The sequence below is a fragment of the Mauremys reevesii genome, linkage group 6 (genome assembly GCF_016161935.1).
Source record: "Mauremys reevesii isolate NIE-2019 linkage group 6, ASM1616193v1, whole genome shotgun sequence".
In the NCBI taxonomy this organism is placed as follows: domain Eukaryota; kingdom Metazoa; phylum Chordata; order Testudines; family Geoemydidae; genus Mauremys; species Mauremys reevesii.
In genome coordinates this window covers 46,005,564-46,030,488 of record NC_052628.1, presented here as the reverse complement: position 1 = coordinate 46,030,488, position 24,925 = coordinate 46,005,564, and the positions used below count along the sequence as shown (strand labels likewise).

Genomic DNA, 24,925 nt, shown 5'->3' with positions numbered 1-24,925 from the left:
CCTGTCTACCTGGCCAGTGCATCTGAGTTGAGAGTGCTGTCCAGAGCGGTCACAATGGAGCACTCTGGGATAGCTCCCGGAGGCCAATACCGTCGAATTGCATTCACACTACCCCAAATTCGACCCAGCAGGGTTGATTTCAGCGTTAATCCCCTCATTGGGGAGGAGTACAGAAATCAATTTTAAGAGCCCTTTAAGTCAACAAAAATGGCTTTGTCGTGTGGATGGGTGCAGGGTTAAATCGATCTAATGCTGCTAAATTCGACCTAAACTTGTAGTGAAGACCAGGGCGGAGAGAACCTGCTTCAGTACGAAATAAAACCCCCATCGACCTCACATCTCTAGTCGCCACCTTGCTCCCCACAGTGGAACCCATGTGACAAGGTGCTGGAACAATTTATATAGCGCGGGTGCTGTGAGCCATTGAACCAAACTATAAACCCTGTAGATGATGGAAACAGCTTTAAGCCAGGTGCAGCACCCCGACTTCCAGCCCCTTTGCCATATGGGTTATCTTCAAACGGTTACGATCCATACTTGATGGGGACATTCTGAAAGAAACTTTTCCTCAACCTCCTCTTCTGGCCTTCAAACAACCCCCCAACTTCGCCAAGCATGTCATTAGAAGCAAGCTCCCCACAGACCAGGACTCAAAGTAGCACCTGACCTAGCCAGAATAACAGATGCAAAACCTGCAGCCATATCTCCAATGCTACAACAATCAACACACTGTCCAAGATTCATGTGTCCTATCACAACATGTGGTGTACCTCATCGGTGCACTAAATGCTCCAATAACAACTATGTGGGTGAAACCAGATAATCACTGCACTCTCAAATGAACTCACACAGAAAAACGATAAAAGCCAAAAACACTATATCACCTGTGGGTGAACATTTTCACAGAATGATCACTCTATGGCTGATCTCTTAGTCCTCATCCTCAGAGGAAACCTGCAAAAGATGAGCTTAAATTCATAATTCTGCTAGATACCAAAAATCATGGCCTGAATAGAGACACTGAATTTATGGCTTATTACAACTATCCATAACCCGCTTAACCCTACCCATCCCCAGCTTTCTCCCTGCACCTCTATGAATAGAAAGATGTTAACGGGCCACTTCACCTTAAATGGTCTCTTGAAATATGTGCTAACTATTTATGCTAAACAGTCTGTTCCACCTTGTATTTAGCTGTGATTCTCTGTGTACATTTCCCAAACCTAAAGAAGAGCTCTGTGTAAGCTTGAAAGCTTGTCTCTCTCACCAACAGAAGTTGGTACAATAGAAGATATTACATCACCCACCTTGTCTCTCTAATATCCTGGGACCAACATGACTACAACAACACAGCACACTGTACTTGAAAGTGACAACACAAATAATGGTTACAACAAGTAGACTTCTAAAATTCTCTGTTTTATTAAACTAAGGTAATATTCGTGGCAGATCTAAGGAGATTTGTTTGAGGTTTAAAATTAAATATATGGGACCACATCCAATTCACCTTACTTGTGTGTAGTTGTTTTTACAGTCAATCTGCTATATATATTCCAGCCTCTATAGGCCTGATTCTACATTCCTTATGCAGATTACAACTCCCATTGATTTATAGGATGCAGTGTCAAGACCCCGTATGTGGTTTATTTCCATTAACATCAATAGAAGTTACAATCGATAGTATGCAAAAATCCTTAAACATACTCTTTACAGTTAGGTATATTGTTGAGTACATTTTTATTATTTTCATCAGTTTTCAGAGGAAAATGCCAATAAAATGAAGAAAATATATGGAGAATTTTGTAGTCATCAAAAAGAAGCTGTTAATCTCTTTAAAGAGCTGCAACAAAACAAGAAGTTCCAGAATTTTATTAAAGTAAGTGCTTACAAAAATGTGACTGTTGTTAACAGAGTGGCCAGAAAACATGTTCATAATTTGATTTAAACAACACAGGGCCTGATTTTAAGAAGTAACCTCCCATTTTATTCATGCAATCTTGTGGGCACAAATAATTGTAGGTGCAAAATGGGAAATAGGATTGAGTTCCCTTTCAGAATCAGGTCCATGGTATTCAATAGATCTATTGCAATATCTTATAAAAAAAACAAAACAGTCCTGCTTAATCAGAGAGTTGGTAAATTCCATTTTTGTTTAGATTAGAACATCAGTCTGTAATACACACACACATTCCAGTTATGAGCCACCTCATCAATTATATCTTTCAGACATCCAGCTAAACCACCTCTGACTATATAGGAAAGATCTCCACACTAAACAAAGGATTATATATCAAATGAGGCACAGATAATGAATGTAAAGCTTGGTTTTGTGTATAATTTGCACTTTCTCAGCATTAATTGGAAATGTAGATATAGACTCAATAGCTGGGAGTATCAGGATGATATCTGACATTTCACTGTGGATAGTGCAGATAATTTAACTTTTTTTTTTCAGTTTCAATTTATTTAGCACATATAGATCTAATGCCTTTTGCTAGTAAATTAATATTTTAGTGTAACTTTCCTACTTACAATAAAATATGCATAATTATTTTTAAAGCTGCGAAATAGCAATCTTTTGGCTCGACGTCGAGGAATCCCAGAATGCATTCTGCTTGTCACTCAGCGCATCACAAAATACCCAGTTCTGGTAGAAAGGATACTGCAGTACTCAAAAGGTGAGTAATATATTCAATCTTGCCTCATATCAGAGACAAATCTGGAACTTTAATACATCTCTTGCATAATATATGCAACATAGTCCCAAAGCGTGAAATTTGCAATTGTGCTGAGAGCCAACACAAAGCCTGTGTGCACCACTTAAGCTGTCTACACAGGGTAAATGTCACCCAAACAGTATGTCTGGTGTATATATTTGTTAGGAATTGGCAGACTTTAAAAGTTTCAGAGGTCAGGTTCAGATAAGCCTCAAAATTCTGAGTCTAATTGTTTTAGCAGAAGATCTTGAATGTCAGATGTGGAACTTTTTTGGGACTAAACCTGGAAAACTATTTAAGTGAATTCAAGGAAGTGTCTCATAACTAGTGCTGGACAATAAAATATTACAAAATGTTTTCCTTCAATAGTCATACAAAGTTGCTTCAATTCTTTCTTTGCCGCCTTTGAATATTCTAGTGATCAATAAACTGACAGGCATATTTGCAAAAATGGAGACTATGCACCTATTCATGCTGTAAACCAGATTCTAAATTATTTTCATCCAGTCAGGAGACACAACATGCCATGTGATCTATGTGTATAATCTAAATTTTAAATGTTGAATACTGCAAGTGAATTGCTTATAAAGAATCAACAGTATATGAATTATTTGCAGAAACTATTTGGCAAGTAATTCTGACTATTGAATAAATCTGAGATAATTACAAACTGCTCAGGGACATATCACAAATACAAAAAAAGACAATATTTTTCAAATAAATTACTAATCAGAAATTAATTTCCTAGATCTGTTTACAACATATCAGTTGATTTAAGTCTTGAACTGTGTTAAGCAGATCATATACAATCAGGAAAAATGTCATCTTTTGAATAGGGTGAATACTGTAATGTTGTCTGTTCTTTGTTTCATACAGAAGGAACAGAAGAGCATAAAGCCTTATGCAAAGCCCATTGCCTGATTAAGGACATGATTGCAGCAGTAGACTTGAAAGTCAATGAATATGAAAAAAGGCAAAAATTGCTGGAGATCCTCAATAAGATTGAAAACAAAACTTATACCAAACTGAAAAATGGCCATGTTTTCAGGAAGCAGGACCTGAAAAAGAAAGAGAGAACACTTTTGCAAGAAGGTTTGGTGTATTGGAAAACTGCTACTGGACGTTTCAAAGGTACCACATCTTTGCAAAGAAATTCCATAGCTTTTTATTTGCAAATAATGTATAAAAATTAACATTTGGGTTAAAAAGATAAAATCACTTGTAACAATAGTTCACAAATGTGAGTTCGTGAGGTAGTGGAATTTAAGGTACCATAAAGGAACAAGAAATGCTGCTAATCGCTGACACGGTAATTCTAGATTAGAAAATGTTGTGGTTTGTATGTGATGCACAGTACACCTAGGCATGGGGCTAAATTTAGACATGACATAACCAATCACACAAGATTCTTGCACTCTGCTGCTATTTGTATTTCTTGCTGCAAACCTGTCTCTCTGCACCCGTAGCATGCAGTTTACATGCACACTGTCTCGTGACATACTGACATATACATTTACACCACCCAGTACTTCATGTCTGATTTTGGCCCCTGGTGTCAAAATCACACTCACCTGCACTTGCAACACCTTCATTTGAGAAGAAGACTCAGGACCAAATTTGACTGGAGCCACATATGTACATCTAAGTGCAGAATTTGGTCTTCAGTGTTTAATCATACACAATTTTCTTTTTTGCTGCCATTAACGTCCCATTAAAAGCCATCTATTCATGGTTTGACTTATAAATTAGGAAAAAATACACAAATGCTTTTACCCATATTTCCTTGTGCTGTGATTATATCAAGCCTCATAAACATCAACAACAAGAAAATAAATTAGTGTGGGTCTGTCCTTGGATGTGATTTCTCCAAAGAACACCTAGTCACTTCAGGAGGAAGTGCTGGCAATTTGGTGCTTGTCCCTTTTTTCCATCCAAGTTAGTACTTACTGATCAAGTGATCCAGCATTCTGTTGCAGGGAGGTGGCAGCTAAAAGTGCCATCGTTCACACAAGCTGTAAAATGGTAGCCTGAAATTGCTTTCGGCAGACTGTGATGAGATGCAGATATTTCATACTCAGTTTACTGTAAGAATTCTTAACAGTTTCCATTGATCAGGATTTGTCTTCAGGTTAAAAGGAGAAATTGATTGTGATATCTTTCATTAAAACCACTCTCTTTTTTTTAAAGATAGTTTAGCCCTGCTTCTAACTGATGTGCTGCTGTTTTTACAAGAAAAAGACCAAAAATATATATTTGCAGCTGTTGTAAGTATATAAACAGCATTTTTAATACATATTTTAAATATTTTATTTGTGCGTTTCTTAAAAGTTAGCTGCTCTTCTAGGTTTTGTTATCCAGTTATACTGATAGTAACATTGTTGGTTTTTTTTTATGGTGCTGGGAATCTTGTCTGAGCAAAAATGTATTTGTATATGGAAAACTAAGATTATTTCCAAAGTTAAAGTCTATGTTCTTCTTCAAGTGCTTGCTCATGTCCATTCCATATTAGGTGTGTGTGCTCGCCACATGCACCAGTGCCGGAAGTTTTTCCCTCAGTAGTATCCATAGGGGAGCGACTCTGGTGCCCTCTGGAGTGGCACCTACATGGTGCATATAAGGGGCGCTGTCAGCTCCCCCCACCCTCAGTTCCTTCTTGCCGCCAGTGACTGTGCACGGAACGTTCCCCGCTCTTGCTAGCGTTGCTTAGGCTTCATTCGTACAAACTAGAGTTCTTGTAAAGTTAGTGTACGTAGTTAATAATTGAATTAGTTAGCCCTTAGCAGTACTTAGTTTTGTTAGTCCTTTCGGGGACTTAGGCAGGGGATGGGGCATGCCCTGGACCCCAGGCTTTAAGCCCTGCGATCACTGCTAACGGCCCCTGCCCATGAGCAATCCGCATAGTAGCTGTCTCAGGTGCCTTGGTGAAGGTCACATAAGTGTTAAGTGTCGAATCTGCAAGTCCTTTAAATCTAGGACCAAGAAAGAGTGTGAGATCAGACTCAAAGTGCTCCTGATGGAGTCGGCACTCACTCCGACCCCAAAGCAAAGGTCTGACTCAGCACCCAGCACTGGGGCATCAGTGCGTAGTGCCCCGCCAGTGCCATTGACAAGCCGGCACTGATCCCCATCCACGGCTCCAGCCAAGAAGTCAAAGAAGGCTGGTAGGGGACGGTCTCCGACTCCCTACAAGGGGAAAGACAGGGCTGGGGGCAAGTTAAGACCAGCGCCAGGTGGCTCATCTCCCCCGTCAGGAAGTCGAGCCTCAGCTCACGTCGAGCAATGCAGCCCACCCTGTTCCTTGCCTGCAGGCCCGGATTAACTTTTTGTGGGCCTGGTGCCAAACATATTTGTGGGCCTCCATGGGGAAAGGTGCAGGGGGGCGGGATGGTGAGTCTCCAGAGTGATGGGTGGGCTGGGGGCACAGCACGGCGGGAGCAGCCCTGCTCTGTGCAGCCCAGCAGGAGGCACTGTTTACAAACCTGCAGTTGCCAGATGCACACTGGCCTGCCCAGCCCTGTGCTGCCAGCATGCCCCTTCCCCTTCCGGGCGGGCCCGCACCACACCGCCCCCCTGCCCAGCACCCCACCCTTATGCCCAGCACCCCCTCGCCTAGAGACCTCCACCACAGATCTTTATGCCCAGCCCCCACTCTCCCAGAGACCTCCCCCACTGGCCTCCTACAACTGCACAGCACACTGCTCGCCCAGCACCCCCCGCCCATAGACTTCCCCACTGCCCACCATCTTCCTCACAGTCCCAGCATCACAGCTGCGCAGCACCCCATATTCCTGAGGGGGTTCTGCACCAAAAAGGTAAAAATTCTGCATACAGGTATTTTAAAATTCTGCAAATTGTATTTGTCAATAAATAAATGTGGAAGCTCCAACATGGCAATGGGGAGCACAGGCCACTGGTTGCATGGAGGTGGGAGATTACCCTGCAGCCTCCCCCCACCCCACCCCACCCCACCCCGGGACAGGGACTTGGCAGTGAGGCTGCACTCGACTTTGACACAGTGCAAAGGCCAGGCCTGCCCCAGAAACACCCTGGGGCCCTGCCCCCTGTGCCAGGCGCACCAGGTGCAGGTGAGCAGGCTCAGCCTGGCAGCAGGATCCAAGTGCAGAGGGAGTTAGTGTGAGGGGATCCAGGTAGGGATAAGAGAGTTCTCTGTGGGGCAGTCTGGGTGCAGGTGGCTCAGTGGGAGATCTGGATGCACAGAAGCTCATTGTGGGGTTCCAGGTGCAGGGGCAATGGGACTCTGCAGGGGATCCAGGTGAAGGTGTGTGTCTAAGTGCAGGGGAGGTGGGGTTCATTGGGGGGTGCAGGTGGTTGGGGCTCAGTGGGGAGCGTGTCTGGGGGTGCTCATCGGGGTGGTACAGATGCAGGGGAGGTGGGGCTTGTCAGGGTGAGGGTTCAATGGGCCAGCTTCTGCCAAGGGGATGCCGCATGCTAGGATCCAGTTTCCCTCCTGCCCCTGCTTACCCCTTTCCCTTCTCTTCCCCATCCTATGCCCCTTCCTCACTGCTCCATCTCCTCCCCATCCCACCCCCTTCCTTCACCCCTGCCTCTTTCCCCCTGCCTCTGTTTCCCCCAACCCCTTCTAATTCCCATCCCATGCCCTTTCCCTACTGTCCCATCTCCTCCCCATCCCATCCCCTTTGTCCCCACTGCCTCTTTTCCCCCCACCCTTGCTTCTCTTCCCCATCCCATGTCCCTCCCCACCACTCTATCTCCTTCCCAGGCTTGAGGGGCAGGGGTGAAACCGCCCCCCCCAGCGTGAGCCTGTGGAGCAGGTTGGGGTCAGGTTGCTCCACTTTCTGCCGCCCGGTGAGTGCAGGGCAGGCCTGACCCACACTCACGGGGCGGCGGGAATTGGCGTGATCTGGCCCCAGCCCACTCCGCTCTGCTCCCCTGGCTCCAAGACTTTTGGGGAGGGGAGAACTGCCCCCAAGCACTCACTGCTGGCGCAGCTGGGAGCCGGTGGAGCGGGCTGGGGCCAGGTTGCTTCACTTCCCGCTGCCCAGTGAGTGCTGGGCGGGCCCAACCCCTGCTGCAGTCCCCTGGGACGCATAGCTCAGGGGAGAGGGTTTGGGGGTGAAGGGGCGGAGTGGGGACAGGGCTGGGGTGAAGCAGGGGTGGGAAGAGGCAGGGCAGGGATGGAGCAGGAGTGGGGGCAGCTTTCCTGGCCGGCTTAGCCAGCCGGGGGATTGGGCTGGCTGGGGCCCCTTCTGACTCTGGGCCTGGTGCCATGATAAACCCAGTACTGCCTGCCTGGAAGTCCAGACAGAGGCGAGCCTTCATCATCTTCAGGTGCCATCGATGCTTGAAGTGCTCCAGGCTGCGCAGGAGAGCCTGATGTTCCTGGTGCTGCCCATACCGGCTCCGGCGGTGCCCAGACCTCGGGATAAGCCCACCTTGGGACCTTTCCATCCTCCCTCGCCTCAACGGTGCCACTCCCCATCGCGGGGGATGTCCCGCCACCATTCACCCGCTCTAAGCCGTCATGCCTCGGATTTAGGGAGTTAGATGCATTGGAGCCCTCTACAGTCACCAGACCTTGGGCACCAGCAGCAGGATTCGAGATGGACTTTGCCGATTACCTAGCGCAGACTCTCGGAGGCACACACTCCCTGACAGGAACGTTGGGACCAGCCCTTCGTGTCACCGGAACATCATTGCAGATCCCAGGAATGATTGGAGGACGGCAGCTGCGGTCCCCGCCAACAATCCCTGAGACGAGTGTCACCGTATCAGAGAGATCCCTCCCCCCGCAATACCTCCAAGTCCTGCTCCTCATCCCAATACCAGTCTTGAAGCATGAGGCATGGATTGCCAGTCTCCCATCGCAGATCTGCCGAGCGTCCCCGAGGTCCCCGCGGAGGCGCATGTCCTGCTTGGACTGGTCCTCCTCTAGATGCGACCGTGATTATTGCCAGGCACACGGTTGCCGATCCAGTGGATCCGGGTCACCAGGCAGCAATCGCTTTGGATATGGCATGGCTCCACATTGTCGAAGCAGCCTCCCAGACCCTCAGTGCTGCCTGCATTGTTGCTACTGAACCCTGGCCCGTGGCCTGAGGCCCAGTGGCCGGGCCTATGGTATCCCTGGAACCTGTGGGGGTTCATCCAGCCCTCCCAGCATGCATGCTCAGCATCGGGAGCCTTGGACAGGCCTGTGGCGTCGACAACCCAACTCCCTCTGGTGCCTGAGGCCCTGGGGATAAGACCCAGGAAGTCGATGTGGACCAAGGGGAACAGCCTTCTGGACCACCAATGGGTGTTGTGTAACCCACGGTACCGGCCTCCTCCTTGTCGTCACCAGACAAGACTATCATGGAGCCCCTCACCCGATTCCTCTGGATGAGTTGAAGAGGGTCATGTCCAACCTTGGCCTGCAGGTGGAGGAGTTGGAGGAGCAAGCAGACTCCATATTTGACGTACTCTCCTCCACAGCCCCTGCTAGGGTAGCCCTTTCCCTTCACAAAGGGGTACTGAAGATATCCAGTGCCTTGTGGCAAACCCCCTTCTCTCTGCCCTCCATTTCCAAATGGATAGAGCATAAGTACTTTGTCCCAATTAAGGGTCACGAATACCTTTACTTCCATTCTGCCTCAAATTCCCTGGTGGTCAAGGCAGTTAACCACAGGTAACGCCAGGGGCAACCCAGAGCTACCCCAAAAAAATAAAGACTCCAGGAGACTGGACTTATTCAGACAAAAAAATTATTCCTCGTCTAGCTTACAGTTGAGGGTGACCAACCACCAGGCTCTCCTTGGCCGCTATGACTTTAATATGTGGCAGACTGTGGCTAAGTTCGAGAATGCCCTCCTGGAAAGTTCCTGGAAAGAATTCCAGGTGATCCTCAATGAGGGCACCGCCACTGCCAGGGTGGCCCTTCAAGCAGAATCTGATGCTACTGAAGGACTCCCCATAATCCCTAAAAACCCTGGGGCTCTATGTTCCAGGCCTGGCACATAAGCAGTTCAAACCGCAACTTCCCCAGGGGCAAGGGAGCCAGCCCCGGCAGGACCTGCTGCACAAAAGTCCCAAGGGCTACAGAGGGCACATGAGCCACCCACCTCGACCCTCTGCCCAGTTGGGCTTGACCCGTTCCAAGCAAGGGGCTAAAAAGTTGTTTTGAGGGTGTGCCTGGGGGTGCCCAGTCTGTTTCCTGGATCCTATTTTCCCAATTTTTTTGCAACTGCCTTTCCTTTTTCCTCCCGGCGTGGTCGGCAATAACTTCGGACCGCTGGGTCCTCAGTATGGCAGTGCAGGGCTACACCCTCCAATTTATTTACACACACCCCCCCGTCCCAGTATCACAGTCAGCTCCTAAACCCCAAGCAGGAGTCTCTACACCTCTTGGCGTAGATGCTCCATGATTGAACCTGGAGAAGCGTACCTGCTCGGAGGAGGTCCAGCAGCTCCTCCTCAGAAGTAGGAAGCCATCCACGAGACTAACTTACCTGATCAAGTGGATGAGTTTTTCCTGCTGGACATTGGAGTGTGGCATTTCTCCCTCGTGTTCAGTGCAGTCCGTCTTGGACTACTTACTGCAACTCAGGACCCGACGTCTGGCGCATTCTTCCATTACAGTGCACCTTGCAGCCATCTCCACGTTCCACCAGCTGATCCAAGGTCAGATGGTCTTTTCTCACAACATGACTGTCAGCTTCCTGAGGGGCCTTGAGAGGCTTTACCCACAGGTACGGGCCCCTGTCCCGCAGTGGGACCTTAACCTGGTCCTCTCCAGGCTCACTGGCCTGCCTTTTGAGACGCTGGGCTCCTGCTCCCTTTCTTACTTGTCCTGGAAGGTCACTTTTTCCTGGTGGTGGCGATGTTGGCGAGACGAGTCTCAGAGATTAAGGCCTTGACATCGGAACCGCCTTACACAGTGTTTTATAAGGACAAGGTCCAGCTGCGGCCCCACCCAGCCTTCCTACTGAAGGTGGTATCTTCCTTCCATATGAGCCAGGATGTGTTCCTGCCTGTGTTCTGTCCCAAGCCACAGAAGACTGCTAAGGAGAGGTGTCTGGACACGCTGGACATCCAGAGGGCCTTGACTTTTATTTAGAATATACCAAGCCTTTCCATAAATTGACCCAGCTCTTCATTGCTACAGTGGATAGGATGAAGGGCCTTCTGCTTTCTTTGCAGAGGATTTCCAACTGGATCATCTCTTGCATAAAGACCTGTTACGAGCTAACAAAGGTCCCGCCACTGCAGCCAATCATCAGGGCCCCCTCGACTAGAGCACAGGCATCTTTGGTGGCCTTCCTGGTGCACATCCCTATCCAGGACATCTGTAGAGCCGCGACATGGTCCTCGGTCCACACGTTCACGTCTCATTATGCCATCACTCAGCAGGCCAGAGATGATGCTGGGTTCGGCAGAGCTGTATTACAATCTACGTAGCTGTGAACTCCTACCTGCCTCCACAGGAACTGCTGGGAGTCACCTAATGGAATGGACATGAGCAGGCACTTGAAGAAGAAATGACCTTTTCCATATTCTTTGAGATGTGTCACTCATGTCCATTTCACGGCCTGCCCCCTTCCCCACTGTCAGAGTTTCCTGCAAGAAGGAACTGAGGGCAAGGGGAGTCAGCGGTGCCCCTTGTGCTGAGCCATGTGGGCGCCACTCCAGAGCCGCACCCCTACGGATTCTGCTGAGGGAAAAACTTCTGGCACCACTGATGCATGTGATGAACGCACACACCTCATATTGAGTGGATATGAGCAACACTACTTGCAGAACACCAGTTATGGAAAAGGTAACTGTCTTTTTTAGGAAGAGGGAGTTGAGCAGAAAAGAGGGGAGAAATTATTTTTAAGTTGTGTCTCACCTGATTATGAAGGTCCATAATAGAGCAGGTTCTTTTAGTTTTTTATAAAAGTAAATTTAAAATCTGTAAATAAAAAATGAAGATTTATTTTAATTGCAAATACAGTAATAAATACATTATATGTCAAATATATAAAATGTTTGTGGGTAAATTTTTCAAAAGCACCTACATGAATTTGGAGCCTAAATCTCATAGAAAATCAATGGGATTTAGGCTTCTAAATCACTTGGATGGTTTTGAAAATTTTACCCTTGAGGAACTCTAAACAAGCCTATGCAATTAGACATCAGGGAAAAAGACAGAAACATTATTACTAACCCAGGTAGACTATAGGACACTACAGAGTCACATTTTTAACATATAAACACCAGTTTTGGCCCAATAATTTATCCCAAGGACAGTGTAAAATAAATCATAATTTGACTATTGAAAGGAATACCTGATAGAATATTTGTTTGCCTGATCATTCAAAACTTGAGCCCACCAGCTGATCTTTGGCAAAATCCACTTAGAGTGTGACCATAAAAGTCAAGACTAAGATTAATTTGAAAAAGTAACAATTGTGCTTTTAAAAATGCTTATCTTTTGTAATAGGATAATTTTTCTTCTGCATTTGTTGTGATTATTTTCTATAGGACCAGAAGCCTTCCGTTATTTCTCTTCAGAAGCTGATAGTAAGAGAGGTAGCCAATGAAGAAAGAGGGATGTTTCTGATTAGTGCTTCATCTGCAGGGCCTGAGATGTATGAGATTCATACAAATTCTAAAGAAGAACGCAATAACTGGATGAGGCAGATTCAAGATGCAGTGGAAAGGTACAGGAAGGTGTCTGTATTTCTTTTTACCATGCAAAGAAGGCGCATGTCTTATGGCAGGAATTGTATATCACTAGAGCTGTGCCAAGCCTGTCAGTTCAGGCTTGCATGGGGCTCAGCAAGCCATTTTGCTTGTTGGTTTTGTTTCACGTGGATTTTCACCCCACAGCCAAATTCAGCAATGGCATAAGTGGACTCAGGTTCATTTGACGTCAGTATCTGGCTCCCACTACTCTGTTAGTTCATTGCCAAATACTCACTGGAGTCACCCATATGTTTCTGTGGTGAAATGGAGTTTTTTCTTTGAATTGGGTGCTCACATAAACCGTCGGAAGCTGTACACCCTTCCCCTTTCCCTATGAGACCTCATGTGCAAGCCAGCTCAGATTCCCTTTCCCATGGCATTCGTGATATTCTGGGGTGCTGTAGACCTCCAGACCTTCTCATGTCCTTGGGAAATCTCCCTCATATCTTCTTGGGATGGCAAGCTGGCCTGCTGCCTCAAGTTTAGTTGACAAGGTAAGTCTGCTCCTCATAATCCCCCAAAATATCTTCACAGTACCACAGCTATGAGGGTATTCCCTCCAATGTCATTCTTAAAGACATTGGAGGGAAGGGTCAAGGCATACTATTAGCCCACAGAAGTAGGTGTGGTCTCAATATTTGCCCAATTTGCAAATCTCAGTGAACTAAGGTTGGACTGAGTATTTGCTAGGTTTGAAGATCTGTTATGAAATATTTGCACAGCTGTAGTTTTCCTTTTTTTTTTTTTTTGGCAGTCCTACTATGGTGAAGAGAAACACAGAGCTTAGTTTTGAACTACTTAATATTTTAAAAGAGGGTCTGCTTCTCTGTTACAGCAGAAGTTGCTAACATTGCATTTTATTTTTTATGGCTGAAAAATTTCTGTATGTGTGATATATACAGATTTACTTTATCTGCCTTTGTTTGCATTTCAACATTAAAGTTGCCCGGAGGAAGAAGGAAAAATTAGCGAATCTGATGAGGATAGACGGATAGCTGAGGCCAAAGCAGCCAAAATTCAACAATGTCAAGGTACAGTGCCTCTCACGCTACGCTTAAAATTCCAGTGCCAGAGAGTTAGGAGTGTAAAAAATAATCTGGATTACTGACTAATAAGGGGATGTACAACAGGTGCTCAGATACTGTAGTGATGACTTCAGGATGGTTGGATTGATAGATAAACTTCTGAAGTGGTAAAGCAAGGGAGTGCTTTGACGTGTGTGACTTGAGCCTAGACTTATTTATTTCTTTGATATTTCATTGTATCCACCTGTTTTATATTTTGACCTACTGAAATCAATACAAGAAAAAGTATTGAAAAAGCCAAAGAAATTGATGTTTTCAAATAGGCATTGAACAGGTATAGTTCTTTATTTGCCGAAATAGCCTAAACCTTCAGTAGTTACATGGATTTGTATTTCTTTATAACAACTCATCTGTCGCTACTTCATTGTATATTATCCAAACATACAGCATTTAGGCCTAGGCTGCGCACTTTTGATACGGTGAGATACAAATTGCACATCTTTGCTGCTGCTCCCAGGGATGATTGACTCCAGGGGAGAGCAAGTGGTAGAGTTGCTAATATTTGAGTATTACATTCCAGGGGTGTAATCCAGACCTGTGAGGGGTTGTCACTGCCTGCCCTGCAACATTGGGTGCCTCACAATGTTTTGCTGCTGTAGCTCCAAACCTGGGTTGCTCACAGACAGCCAAACAGCATGCAAGTCACACTGACTGCCTATGTGTAGCTGCAGCCTGCCAGCTACACACCAGCCACATTCTGGCTTCCAGCAGCCTTGGTAACCACTTGCAGGGTCACCCCAACACACTCCAAGTCCCAAACTTTCCTCAAATATGTATGTTCTGCATTGTGCAGCCCTCTACTGGACAGTTCCAATATTATTGGCCTGTTGCTCCTGGAAGGTGTCAGTGTACAACAGTTTTCTATATTAACTGCAGTTACCAAACAATTCAGTTTAAACACTACACTGGAGAAGTTTTGATTCAAGAATAAAACAAGTTTAACTACAAAGAGAGAGATTTTAAGTGAATACAAGTACAAGGTATTAAAGTCAGAAATGGTTGCAAGAGGAATAAAGATAAAATGCTTTCTAGTAACTAAAACTTAACAAACTAGTCTTGGTTCAAGGTAAAATTCTTAACACAGGTTCCCAGCAATATTGCTGATCAAATTTTCATGTCAGGATCTCTCACAAAATCCAAACGCTGGTTCCTTTCTCTTCTTGGGAGAAAGAGAGAGAGAAAATCTGGGGTGTTCTTTGCCCCTCACTTTTATAGTCCAGGCAGCCTTTGAAATGCATTTTCCTGAGGGTTATCCCTAGATAAAGTTCCTTCCTGCTGTGAGGATTGAGACAAGAGTCTTGTGGTGAAAGAAAAGTCTCGTTGTTTGTTAAAATGTAGATTGATCTATTCCTGCCCCCTCCCTCCCCCACTTTGCTGCCAAAAAATGGCCACTTGATGGGTGATTGCCAATCAGATTTGATGACACCTGGCTAGAGGTGCCAGTTTGTATTTTGTCTTTGAAAAACAGGTTTCTCCCCTCCTTCCCCCGATTTTGTCTGGTGGACACATTTCACCATGATATTATTGACCTGCAAGTTATTGATACCTCACAAAGCATATTTTGTTCAAAGATTACAATCATATATACTATATGAATACTGCGGTGCATTTGGTCATAATGGGGAGAACAACTTTAGATCTCCACTGAGACCTTCGTGGTGGAGGCTAATTAGAGATGCACTGAATCCTCACTTCCTCTAGCTGCCTTAGCCAGGCCTCCTTCATGGAATTGCCCACTTTTGGGGCTGCATCAAATGGCTGAGGGGCCCCACAATGTAGGCAAGATTACATCATTAGAATTCCTCAACGGTCAGACTTTCTGCCACTGTGGGAACTTTGTCAGGATCTGGGTCAACTTTCATCAGTGCAGACCATGGATGGAATTAATCTTGTGTCCCTTTCAGTTTACAAAAAGTATCATGCAGACTGTGTCACTCCTTGGCTTTGTTTGTAGGTATGTAGTAGCTTTGAATTAGCAATGATAATGTGGCAGATGGATAAGAGGAGGAGTGGGAAGTGTACTTTACCTTCAGAACAGAATGGCATTATTGCTAACATAATATGTCCAAATTTTGGTTAATAGAATCTCTGAGTAACCAGGACCAGCAGATCTGCAGTTATTTGGAAGATAAGCTGCATATCTACGCAGAGCTTGGAGATATGAGTGGATTTGAGGATGTCCATGTGGAACCACATCTCCTTATCAAACCTGACTCTGGAGAAATGCCACAGGCTTCCTCATTGTTGGCAGCAGCACTCAGGGAAGGTGAGGGTCTAGAAGGAAATGAAGCAGCAACTGTGTAGATCACAGATGCCAGCTTCCAACTTTCCCCATGTGTGCTCAACCCCAGCTCAGCCCCAGGCCCTGCTCCCACCCCACCCCTTCCCCCAAGGCCTGCCCCAACTCTTCCCACCCCCGCTATGCCCCTGCCCAGCTCCACCCTCTTCCTCGAGTGTGCCCTGTCCCCACTCCTCCTTCTCCCTCCCAACGCCTCCTGCACACCACAGGATGCGCTAGGAGGAAGAGGGAGGAGTTGATCATCCGGGCCGCTAGCAGGCAGGAGGTGCTGGGGAGGGGAGGGGAAGGGTAGCTTGGCTGCTGCTGGGTGCTAAGCACCCGCTAATTTTTTTCCATGGGTGCTCCAGCCCTGGAGCACCTGCGGAGTCGGCTCCTATGGTGTAGATAGGCCCCAAGGGAGGTATTTGAAGTGAATAATCCATTGATACCACTTAGTTTGCAGACATATTGCTTTATGGTATGGTTTAGCAAGGTCTCAAAAGCTCAGCAGGTTTGAGCTATGTGAATAGCTGGATAAGAGACCTCCAAGAAATGTCTACCCTAGTGCTGTGGGAGGTGGTGCTGTGGGTTGCATGTTTTATGGAGTCATAAAAATGTAGGGCTGGAAAAGAGACCATGTAAACCTAGACCACTCCTGACAGGTCCAACCTGTTCATAAAAACCTTCAATGCTGGGGATTCTACAACCTCCCTTGGAAGCCGATTCCCAAACTTAACTACCCTTATCGTTAGAAAGCTTTTACTAATATCTAACCTCCCTTGCTGCAGATTAAGCCCATTGCTACTTGTGCTACCTTCAGTGGACATGGAGAACAATCGATCACTGTCCCCTTTATAACAGCCCTTGACATATTTGAAAACTCTTATTAGGTCTCCCCTCAGTCTGCTTTTTTCAAGACTAAACATGCCCAATTTTTAACCTTTCCTCATAGGTCAGATTTTCTAACCCTTTTACATTTTTGTTGCTCTCTTCTGGGCTCTCTACAGTTTGTCCACATCTTTCTTAAAATGTGGTACCCAAAGCTGGACACAGTACCCAGCTGAGGCCTCACCAATGCAAAGAAGATTGGGACAGTTACCTCCTGTGTCTTGCATACAGTCAATGCACCACAGAACGATATTAGCTTTTTTCACAACTTCATCACATTGGTTCATATTCAATTTATCATCTGCTATAAATCCCAGATCTTTTTCAGCAGTACTATTGCCTAGCCAATTATTCCCCATTTTGTAGTTGTACATTTGATTTTTCCTTCCCAAGCATAGTACTCTGCACTTTTGTCTATTGAATTTCATCTTGTTGATTTCAGACCAATTCTCCAGTTTCTCCAGGTCATTTTAAATTCTAATCCCGCCTTTCCAAGTGCTTGCAACCTCTCCTATCTTAGTGTTCTCCACAAATTTTATAAGTAAACGGTCCACTCTGTTATCCAACTCATCAATGGAAATGTTGAATAGTACCAGACCCAGAACAGACCTCTGCAGGACCCCACTAGATATGTTCTCCCAATTTGACAGTGAACAGTTGATCACTACTCTTTGAGTATGGTTTTTCAACCAGTTGTGCGCCTACCTTATAGTAATTTCATTTAGATCACATTTTCATAGTTTGCTTATGAGAATTTCATGTGGGTCTGTGTCAAAAGCCTTACTGAACTCAAGATGTAGCACGTCTACTGCTTCCCCCCACATCCAACCCTGTCAAAGAAGGAAACTCTGACTGATGATGGGTGAAATCCTATAGGAAAAAACTTGTCCATGTTTTGGAGGTGTTCATGATGGAAGAATATTTTCTTCTAATATTATTTCAAACAAGTCATATTTTAATTAAATGTACTGTCTGAGTATAATGTTCTCATTCTGTCTACTGAGAAATACATAGATTCACAGTGAAAAAGCCCCAAGTTCAAAGTAAGTTCATCAGTTGCCAAGAAGGTATTACTTGGAGATACATCTTTCCAGCATCTATTTTCATAGTGGAGCCTGACCTCTCTGAGGGTGCATCTTATGAGATAATTATCTCTTGGTTATAGGATAAAAACAATAATGTACATGGGAACCCTAGGTAAGTCACTTACAACTAAGTATAATAGAGCATACACACATCCTCCTTTTTCTGCCCATTTTTAATTTTGATTTTCCTTCCCATCTCTGTTGCTGTTGACGATGCTGTAAACATCTGGGTTGTGAGGTTAATGTTACAGCAGTTCCCAAGGAGATCACTTTCCAGTACAAAAATACTGTAATTATTTATGTAGAATGTATTTGTTTCATTGGTTTCTGTAACACACATTTTCCTCTCCAGCTGAAAGCCTCCATTTTGCTGTAACATCATCACAAGCAAATGACACAAACCAGTCATCAGAGGAGAGTACTGGAGAACCAAGCTTGACACACACACTTAGTGCCAATGAAATATTTGAAGCTCCTACTCGTAAGTAAAACATGACACTTTTACTTGCCCAGATAACAGTACTAATTGTCTCAGGATGTTTCCCAGCCTTCTGCAATCCATAACAGTCTACGTTCAATAAAGAACAATATAGTAGTAATAAAAAAATACAACAGAGCAGATCCTCAGCTGGTGTACATTGGCATAGCTTCATTGAAGTCCAGTGGATAATTTACACCAGGTGAAGATCTGCCTTGATGTGTACCTTCCTCTGGTCCACATTAATATTTCATATATGTATAAAATGCACTATCTTGTCTTTACTGTTGAACTCCATAGCAAGCATATATTCCCTTTTAAATAATTTCTGCTGATTTTCATGAGAGGCCCTATAAATCAACTGACGTGCAGAGCTTGACATTCCAATTGTTAGAGCTATTATACAGTGTAGACTTCTTAACCAGTTGAAAATTCTGGTACTGAACCTTGTAAAACTACTGATACAGTGAAGTTCCAGCTATATTTATTTCATAACGTGTTGTTGGTTTTTTTTTTTTTTTTACAAATGGGGCATTTCTTATTTTTTGAGATAGAAAAGGAAGAAATGCCACCTTCTCTCTCACAGTCGTATTTCCCATCAGCATCTATATATGGGTTGGGGACAATTTATGTAAATCTGTAATTTCAGCATACTGTAGGTTTAACACACGTGTGCTGTTTGTTTCTCTATTCGGAAAAGGAGTGTACTGTGTAATGTTGAGCATTTTTCTGTCTATCCCACACATTTTGTTGGGTTTTCATCACTAGTTACAGAAATAAAAGGAGATGAAGAATCTTGTGACTTCAGTCCCAGGATTTGTCATGCCGTGAATGAAGTGGCAGGCTCTCTGATGGGGGATAAGGTACTGTAAATGATCTATCTTCCTATGTGTTTGTATAGCTCCCACCCCAACGGGCTCTGCAATCCAGACTGGAGGTTCCTGCAGTGCAGATAAATAAAGAATAATAACATGGTATTTAAGGACTGTATCTGTGCCCACAGCACTGGATGGGTGCATTTTATTAAGCCCAAATAAATGAAATGAAATGAAGGTCACTGGAGCTAACTGTGGCAGCCTTACAAGCCTGTGGGCTTAGAGCAGCAGCTGCAGGGCCACTCTGTGCCAGTTGTGCAGTGTTAAGGTTCCTGGATCCATCCTGACTTGCTACTTAACACCAACCTATGTTGGGAGGATAATGGGACTCCCTCCACTCCCCTCTCTGACACATGGTAGTGAACGCCCCTGCTTGGCATAGATCTCTGATGGCACAAACAGGACTTGTGCTGGCTGTCCTTACCAGGGTGACTTTCACCTCACTACCAGCTCCCATATACAACAGACTTGGTGTTCTTACACCAAGTCACTTTTGAATTTTAAGTGGACACAAAACAGAACAATTTCAAAATAAGAGAAACTACCAATATTGCAAAATCCCTTAACTCTTTAAACAACTCATGCAATTAATTCCAAACTGTTGGACTGAAAAATCTCTCCCTGACGGAGCATATGTGGGAAACATTTCAAGCAGCAGCAAGATGCTTTTTCAGAAAGTTAGAATGGGGATCAAAATTGGGTGAAAACTAAGGCCTTCCTGTAGAGAGAAGGGGCAAACTAGGAGCTTTACAGAGAAGCAGAAAAAGGGGGAAAGTGGGAGAGAGAGAGAAAGATGGGGGAAAATATTAAACATGGAAAGCAACGCTGTAAAAATGCTTAGAAACGGCAGGGAAAAGACAAAAAGTTAAAAAAGAGATCAGACGGGTAAAAGTGAGAGAGAGAGAACAAAAACTAGGTGAGATGCACCAATCCCACCTGGGGTTTGAGGAGACACATTCAGACCCATCGCAGACTTTGGGCTTCCAAGGCAAAACAGCTGGGAACCAGAGCTTCTTGCTGTGTAATAAATCAGCCACCAGGAGGTGGCAGAACAAGCATGCACAAAAGAAGAGACAAGGGATTTCAAGGGCAGCCAGTGCTCTCAAACCTTTCTTAGAGGATGGTCATGGGCACGGATTGTCCAATGCTATGTTCTGATTGGCCCATTTGGCACGTTTTAGTGATGTCAACTGCCATCCAGGCCCAGCTGTGATCTCAGTTCCATCTCATGCCCATTATATGGAATTAATAAATAAGGGGGAATGGTTGGTCACCTTTCCCCCCATAGATACTCCTCTTTCTCCATTTAACATAAGAGCTGTAGGATTTTACAGCAATCCCTCTCTGCCCTGCTTTCTGTGCCAACCTTCCCTCCTGTCCTCCTCTTTCCCCTTCCCTCCTCCTTGTCCCCCTTTCTCTGCCTCAAACCAAACCTTAACCAAAGCAGCCCAGCTCCTTCTTCAGTGCTGCTCAGCTCTGCAACCTGCCCAGAAGGGGAGACGGCAGCTCTTCCATCTTTTAGTGCTCCTGCTGCACTGGGACTTCAGCAGGGAATCTGCTGCAGAGCTGAGCAGCACTAAAGGAGCAGCTTTTCAGTTAGTGTTTACAGTGGGGAGGGAAGACAAGATGAAGAGGTAAAGGGAGGGGGAAAATGTATCAAGTTTAATGTTTCCACTTCCCCCCCGACCTTGGCTGCATTCTCAGCAGCAGCTTGTGACCTTTCCTTTTCTGTTCTGTTTGGTTATCAAAACTAAATCAGGCCCCTAATTTACTTTTTATAATGGAAAGTAAGATTCAGCAGTGAGTTTTGGTCCACAAAGTGGTGTTGAAGATGCTGCTGTTGTCATAGAGAAGTGAGAGAGAGTCCAGATATTCCAGGTAACCAGAAACAGTGTAACAGTAATCACATAGCAAGTATACTCAAAGTAGTCTAGAAAGGATTGTGTTTGGCTTCTTTATTTGTTTTTCCCCATCCTTCTCATAGGGGCTGTTTTTCATGATGGAAGGCTTGTGGGTAACTTCTCCACCCCGGCCCAAACCCTTACTCCCAAATTTTAAAAAGGTTCTTAGAAAAAAAATGAAATGTAGAATTAATGACCCAGCTCTAACAGCAACAAGCCTTGACGGGATGCATATTAGTAGGCTATTGATGTACTTTTCAGGGGTCTAAATGCACTCACCCTTCTGCTTCATGCCTCATAACACACCTAAGGCATTCACCTTAGTTTGCTAATATAAACCCTGTTGTGGTTTCTTGCTGTATTAATACATAGTTTGTAGTTCTTCAGAAATCTGTTACAACTGACTGTAAGTAACACAAGTCACTCTATTGTATATATTGTAATCAGGATACTGTATTTGCAAAATTGTCAAGGAAACAAAGTGTTAATGGAAATATCATTTCTTTGCAGGAGTTGTCCACATGGGGATTAAAATTGTGGATGAAATACTTTTGTTTTTACAGTTGTCCTTGGGATCGCTAGTGATTTCCAAGTAATTTCTGGTGTTGGTGAATTATTAGTCTTCATAGATTACTGTTCCTGTCTTTTGTCACATGACACATAAAAAGGTTTGACTTAGTATTGCATGAATTAGCAATATGAGTATTTGGGCTAGGAAAAAACATTACCTAGAATATCCTATTTCAAAGTTTATAACAGCTATATGTATTTATATTTATTGTAGGTTGAATGCATGAATTTCTCACGTTCCACACCGACAGAGGTGAGTATAAAGTCCAAATATGAATGTATTATTTAGTTAAACTTGATAGTTTTCATAGTTTTGAAAATCCTTCTCTTATTTTCCAGATTGTACAAGCAATCCAGAATTTAACCCGCCTCTTGTACAGCATACAGGTGATTACTCTGTTAACTTCATACAGTAATACATCTATTAATGTTTCCCCTTAGAAGAAGTTTCTTTATCTTGCCCTAATTTCAGACACTGTCACCATGTTACATTCTATTGACCTTTTACTATTGCATAATTTAAATAATAAAGCAATATAATATGTGTTGGTTTATATTATGCTACAATGATATTCTCCTTCCAAGAACTCAGAAGAATGCTTCTTTGGAAAACTTTTTCCAAGAGAAGCATGTACAATCCAAAGGGCTGCAGAGAAAATAAGATGGAGGATCTAAACTAATCAGTCAAATTACACCTTATCTCCTTTCCAGATACCATTCAGAATTTTGGAAAATTTTGATATTTAAATTAAAACATTCTTCAGATTATGTAAATTGCACAGCTAGCTCTTACATAATAGATTCCTGACTCCTAACAAGATTGTGTTATGGTTAGCCAGTAATTGAACAGTTTTGTCTAATGCTTAGCATAACCTACTGGGAGTTGGACTTCTAGGTTCTATTGCCAGCTGTATGATCTTGGCTATATTATTTAACCACATAACTGCAGGCAGGGTACAATTACCCAAACTGGTCAAAAAGTGGAATTTCCATCCCACAGAAAAATCCTATATTTCAACATTAGTTTTCATCTCACATCAAGACATAATGTTGAAATATCAAAAATTTCCTGGAAGAAAAAGTGCCGAAAAAATTTGATTCAGAAACTTTGAAACACAAAATGTTGACATTTATGATCAAAATGACACATTTTTGACATTTTGAAATGAAATGGTTTTTTGTTGAAGAAAAATGGAAAAAGAAAATTAAAAATGACACCTTTTCCCATGAACATTTTTAATTTTGATAAAGCCGTCTTTTCCCATGGGAAATTTTTCAGTCCAAAAATTTGGACCGGCACTAATAATTGCTTGGCTACGTGGTATTGCGAGGCCTGATTAATTACTGTTTGTAAAGTATCTGAGGCTACATCTACTTTACAAGCACAACAGTGGCATAGCTGTCTACTCCATAAGCGTCTACATGGCCATAGACACTTCCTGCATCAGTGGAAAGCTTTTTCTGTTGATGTAGTTAATCCATATCTCCAAGATGCAGTAACTAGGTTGATGGAAGAATTCTTCCATTGACCTAATTGCCAAACCCCCAGTGTAGATACAATCAGGGCTCAAAATTTATCTCAGTCCTGAGTGACATAGCTAGGTGGATCTAATTTTTAAATGTAGACCAGGCCTGATACTTTTGAATGAGGGGCCCTGTATACAAGCACAGTTCTGTTGTCATTTATTGTAAGGTTTAGGGCATCATGGGCAGGCAGAGCCACTGATCTTTTCCCACTTGCCAGAGTATCTATCTATTTTATCTAATGGCTGAAGAATTTCCTTCCCTAAACATTTCAAAATACAATATTTTGTCAAAATACGAAATTGATAGTTAATTACTTTATCATTTCTACAGCTTCACCATTGTAGACCCAGACTGGGCCTGGGAGTGGGTGAATGTTCCTGGGTGAGGGCACTGTGATCTTGCCACCCCTTAAATTTCTGCACAGGGGCCAGCCATGATCACTCCCTCATGTTAAGAACTGTGATAGTTTACTTCTGTTGTAGTAGCAGCCATAGGGAGGAGCCAGGAGAGAGAAGCTTGTCCCTCCCCATCTTCCAAACTAAGCAATGCAGCTGAGCCAACACAGTAAGCAAGAGTCAGGGAAATTGGGAAGTGCACACTGCACCCAACTAAAGACTGTCACTGCACCGGGGTGCATTTCCCCGGTAACCTTAGAGGAATTATAATGGAGTCACTTGGAAGCCTCAGGTGACTCCTGCTGGAATGGATTCCCTCAGCAGCTCCAGCCCCAACACAGGTTGTTGCTTAACTGCTTAAGTACAGCTCTTAGTGAAAGAAGAAGTTACTCTATAACAAAATAAACACGGCTTTTTTCAGCTACGTACTTATGTGGATCTCATCCATGTAGTAGCTGAGCACCACACAGTCATTAATGTAGTTAGCCTCACAACACCCCTGTGAGATATGAAGCGCTGTAGGTCCCCATTTTACAATGAGAGAACTGAGGCACAGAGAGGATAAGTGACTTGCCCAAAATCGCACAGGAATTCTGTGGTGGAGCAGGGACTTGACGCCAGATCTCCCAAGTTCTAGGCTAGTCCCCTAACCATTGAACCATCCTTTTTCTCTGTGAACTCTTTTGGGACAAGGATTGTGTGGCCTCATGGATAGAGCACTTGACTGGGACTCAGGAGGCTTGGGGTCTATTCCTCACTCTGCCAGTGGCCTGCTGGGCCACCTTGGGCAAGTCTGTGACTCTGTGAATCAGTTTCTCTATCTGTAAAATGGGGTTGAAGATACTGACCTCCTTTTATAAGGCTCTTTGAAATCTACTGATGAAAAGCTTCATTTCAGGTTTATCTGCATAAGTTCTTTCTCTCTATTGTTATTATTACAATACAGCATCTAGAACAATGAGGCCCTGATCCTAATTTGGGTTTCTGGACATGGCTGTAATATAAAAATTAGATGATAATATTCATCACTAACCAGAAACTCCATGAAAAAGAGTGAAATGATTTAATTTTATTACAAAATGTCTCTCAGAACATGCATGAATACAGAATTATGTACTTTTAATAGGCAGCAGGTTTAAAACAAACAAAAGGAAGTATTTCTTCACACAACGCACAGTCAACCTGTGGAACTCTTTGCCAGAAGATGTTGTGAAGGCCAAGACTATAACAGGGGTCAGAAAGGAACTGGATAAATTAATGGAGGATAGGTCCATCAATGGCTATTAGCCAGGATAGGGATGGTGTCTCTAGCCTCTGTTTGCCAGAAGCTGGGAATGGGCTATAGGGGATGGATCACTTGATGATTACCTGTTCTGTTCATTCTATCTGGGGCACCTGCCATTGGCCACTGTCAGAAGACAGGATACTGGGCTAGATGGACC

General features: G+C 44.2%; 1 protein-coding gene across 15 annotated transcripts in view; it reads left to right on the top strand.

Annotated features, from left to right (window-relative positions):
- ARHGEF28 (Rho guanine nucleotide exchange factor 28) overlaps positions 1-24,925 on the top strand; it is a 183,240-nt gene that overhangs the window by 133,298 nt on the left and 25,017 nt on the right. For 14 of the 15 annotated variants that reach the window (XM_039544706.1, XM_039544701.1, XM_039544715.1 and 11 more), the window contains 11 exons: positions 1,754-1,876; positions 2,561-2,678; positions 3,594-3,848; positions 4,905-4,981; positions 12,198-12,376; positions 13,344-13,432; positions 15,570-15,752; positions 18,090-18,218; positions 18,984-19,078; positions 21,776-21,814; positions 21,901-21,948. In XM_039544706.1, the coding sequence (XP_039400640.1) occupies positions 1,754-1,876; positions 2,561-2,678; positions 3,594-3,848; positions 4,905-4,981; positions 12,198-12,376; positions 13,344-13,432; positions 15,570-15,752; positions 18,090-18,218; positions 18,984-19,078; positions 21,776-21,814; positions 21,901-21,948 (1,335 nt within the window). The remainder of the gene's footprint in view (positions 1-1,753; positions 1,877-2,560; positions 2,679-3,593; positions 3,849-4,904; positions 4,982-12,197; positions 12,377-13,343; positions 13,433-15,569; positions 15,753-18,089; positions 18,219-18,983; positions 19,079-21,775; positions 21,815-21,900; positions 21,949-24,925) is intronic. The other variant, XM_039544704.1, reaches the window with a different exon arrangement.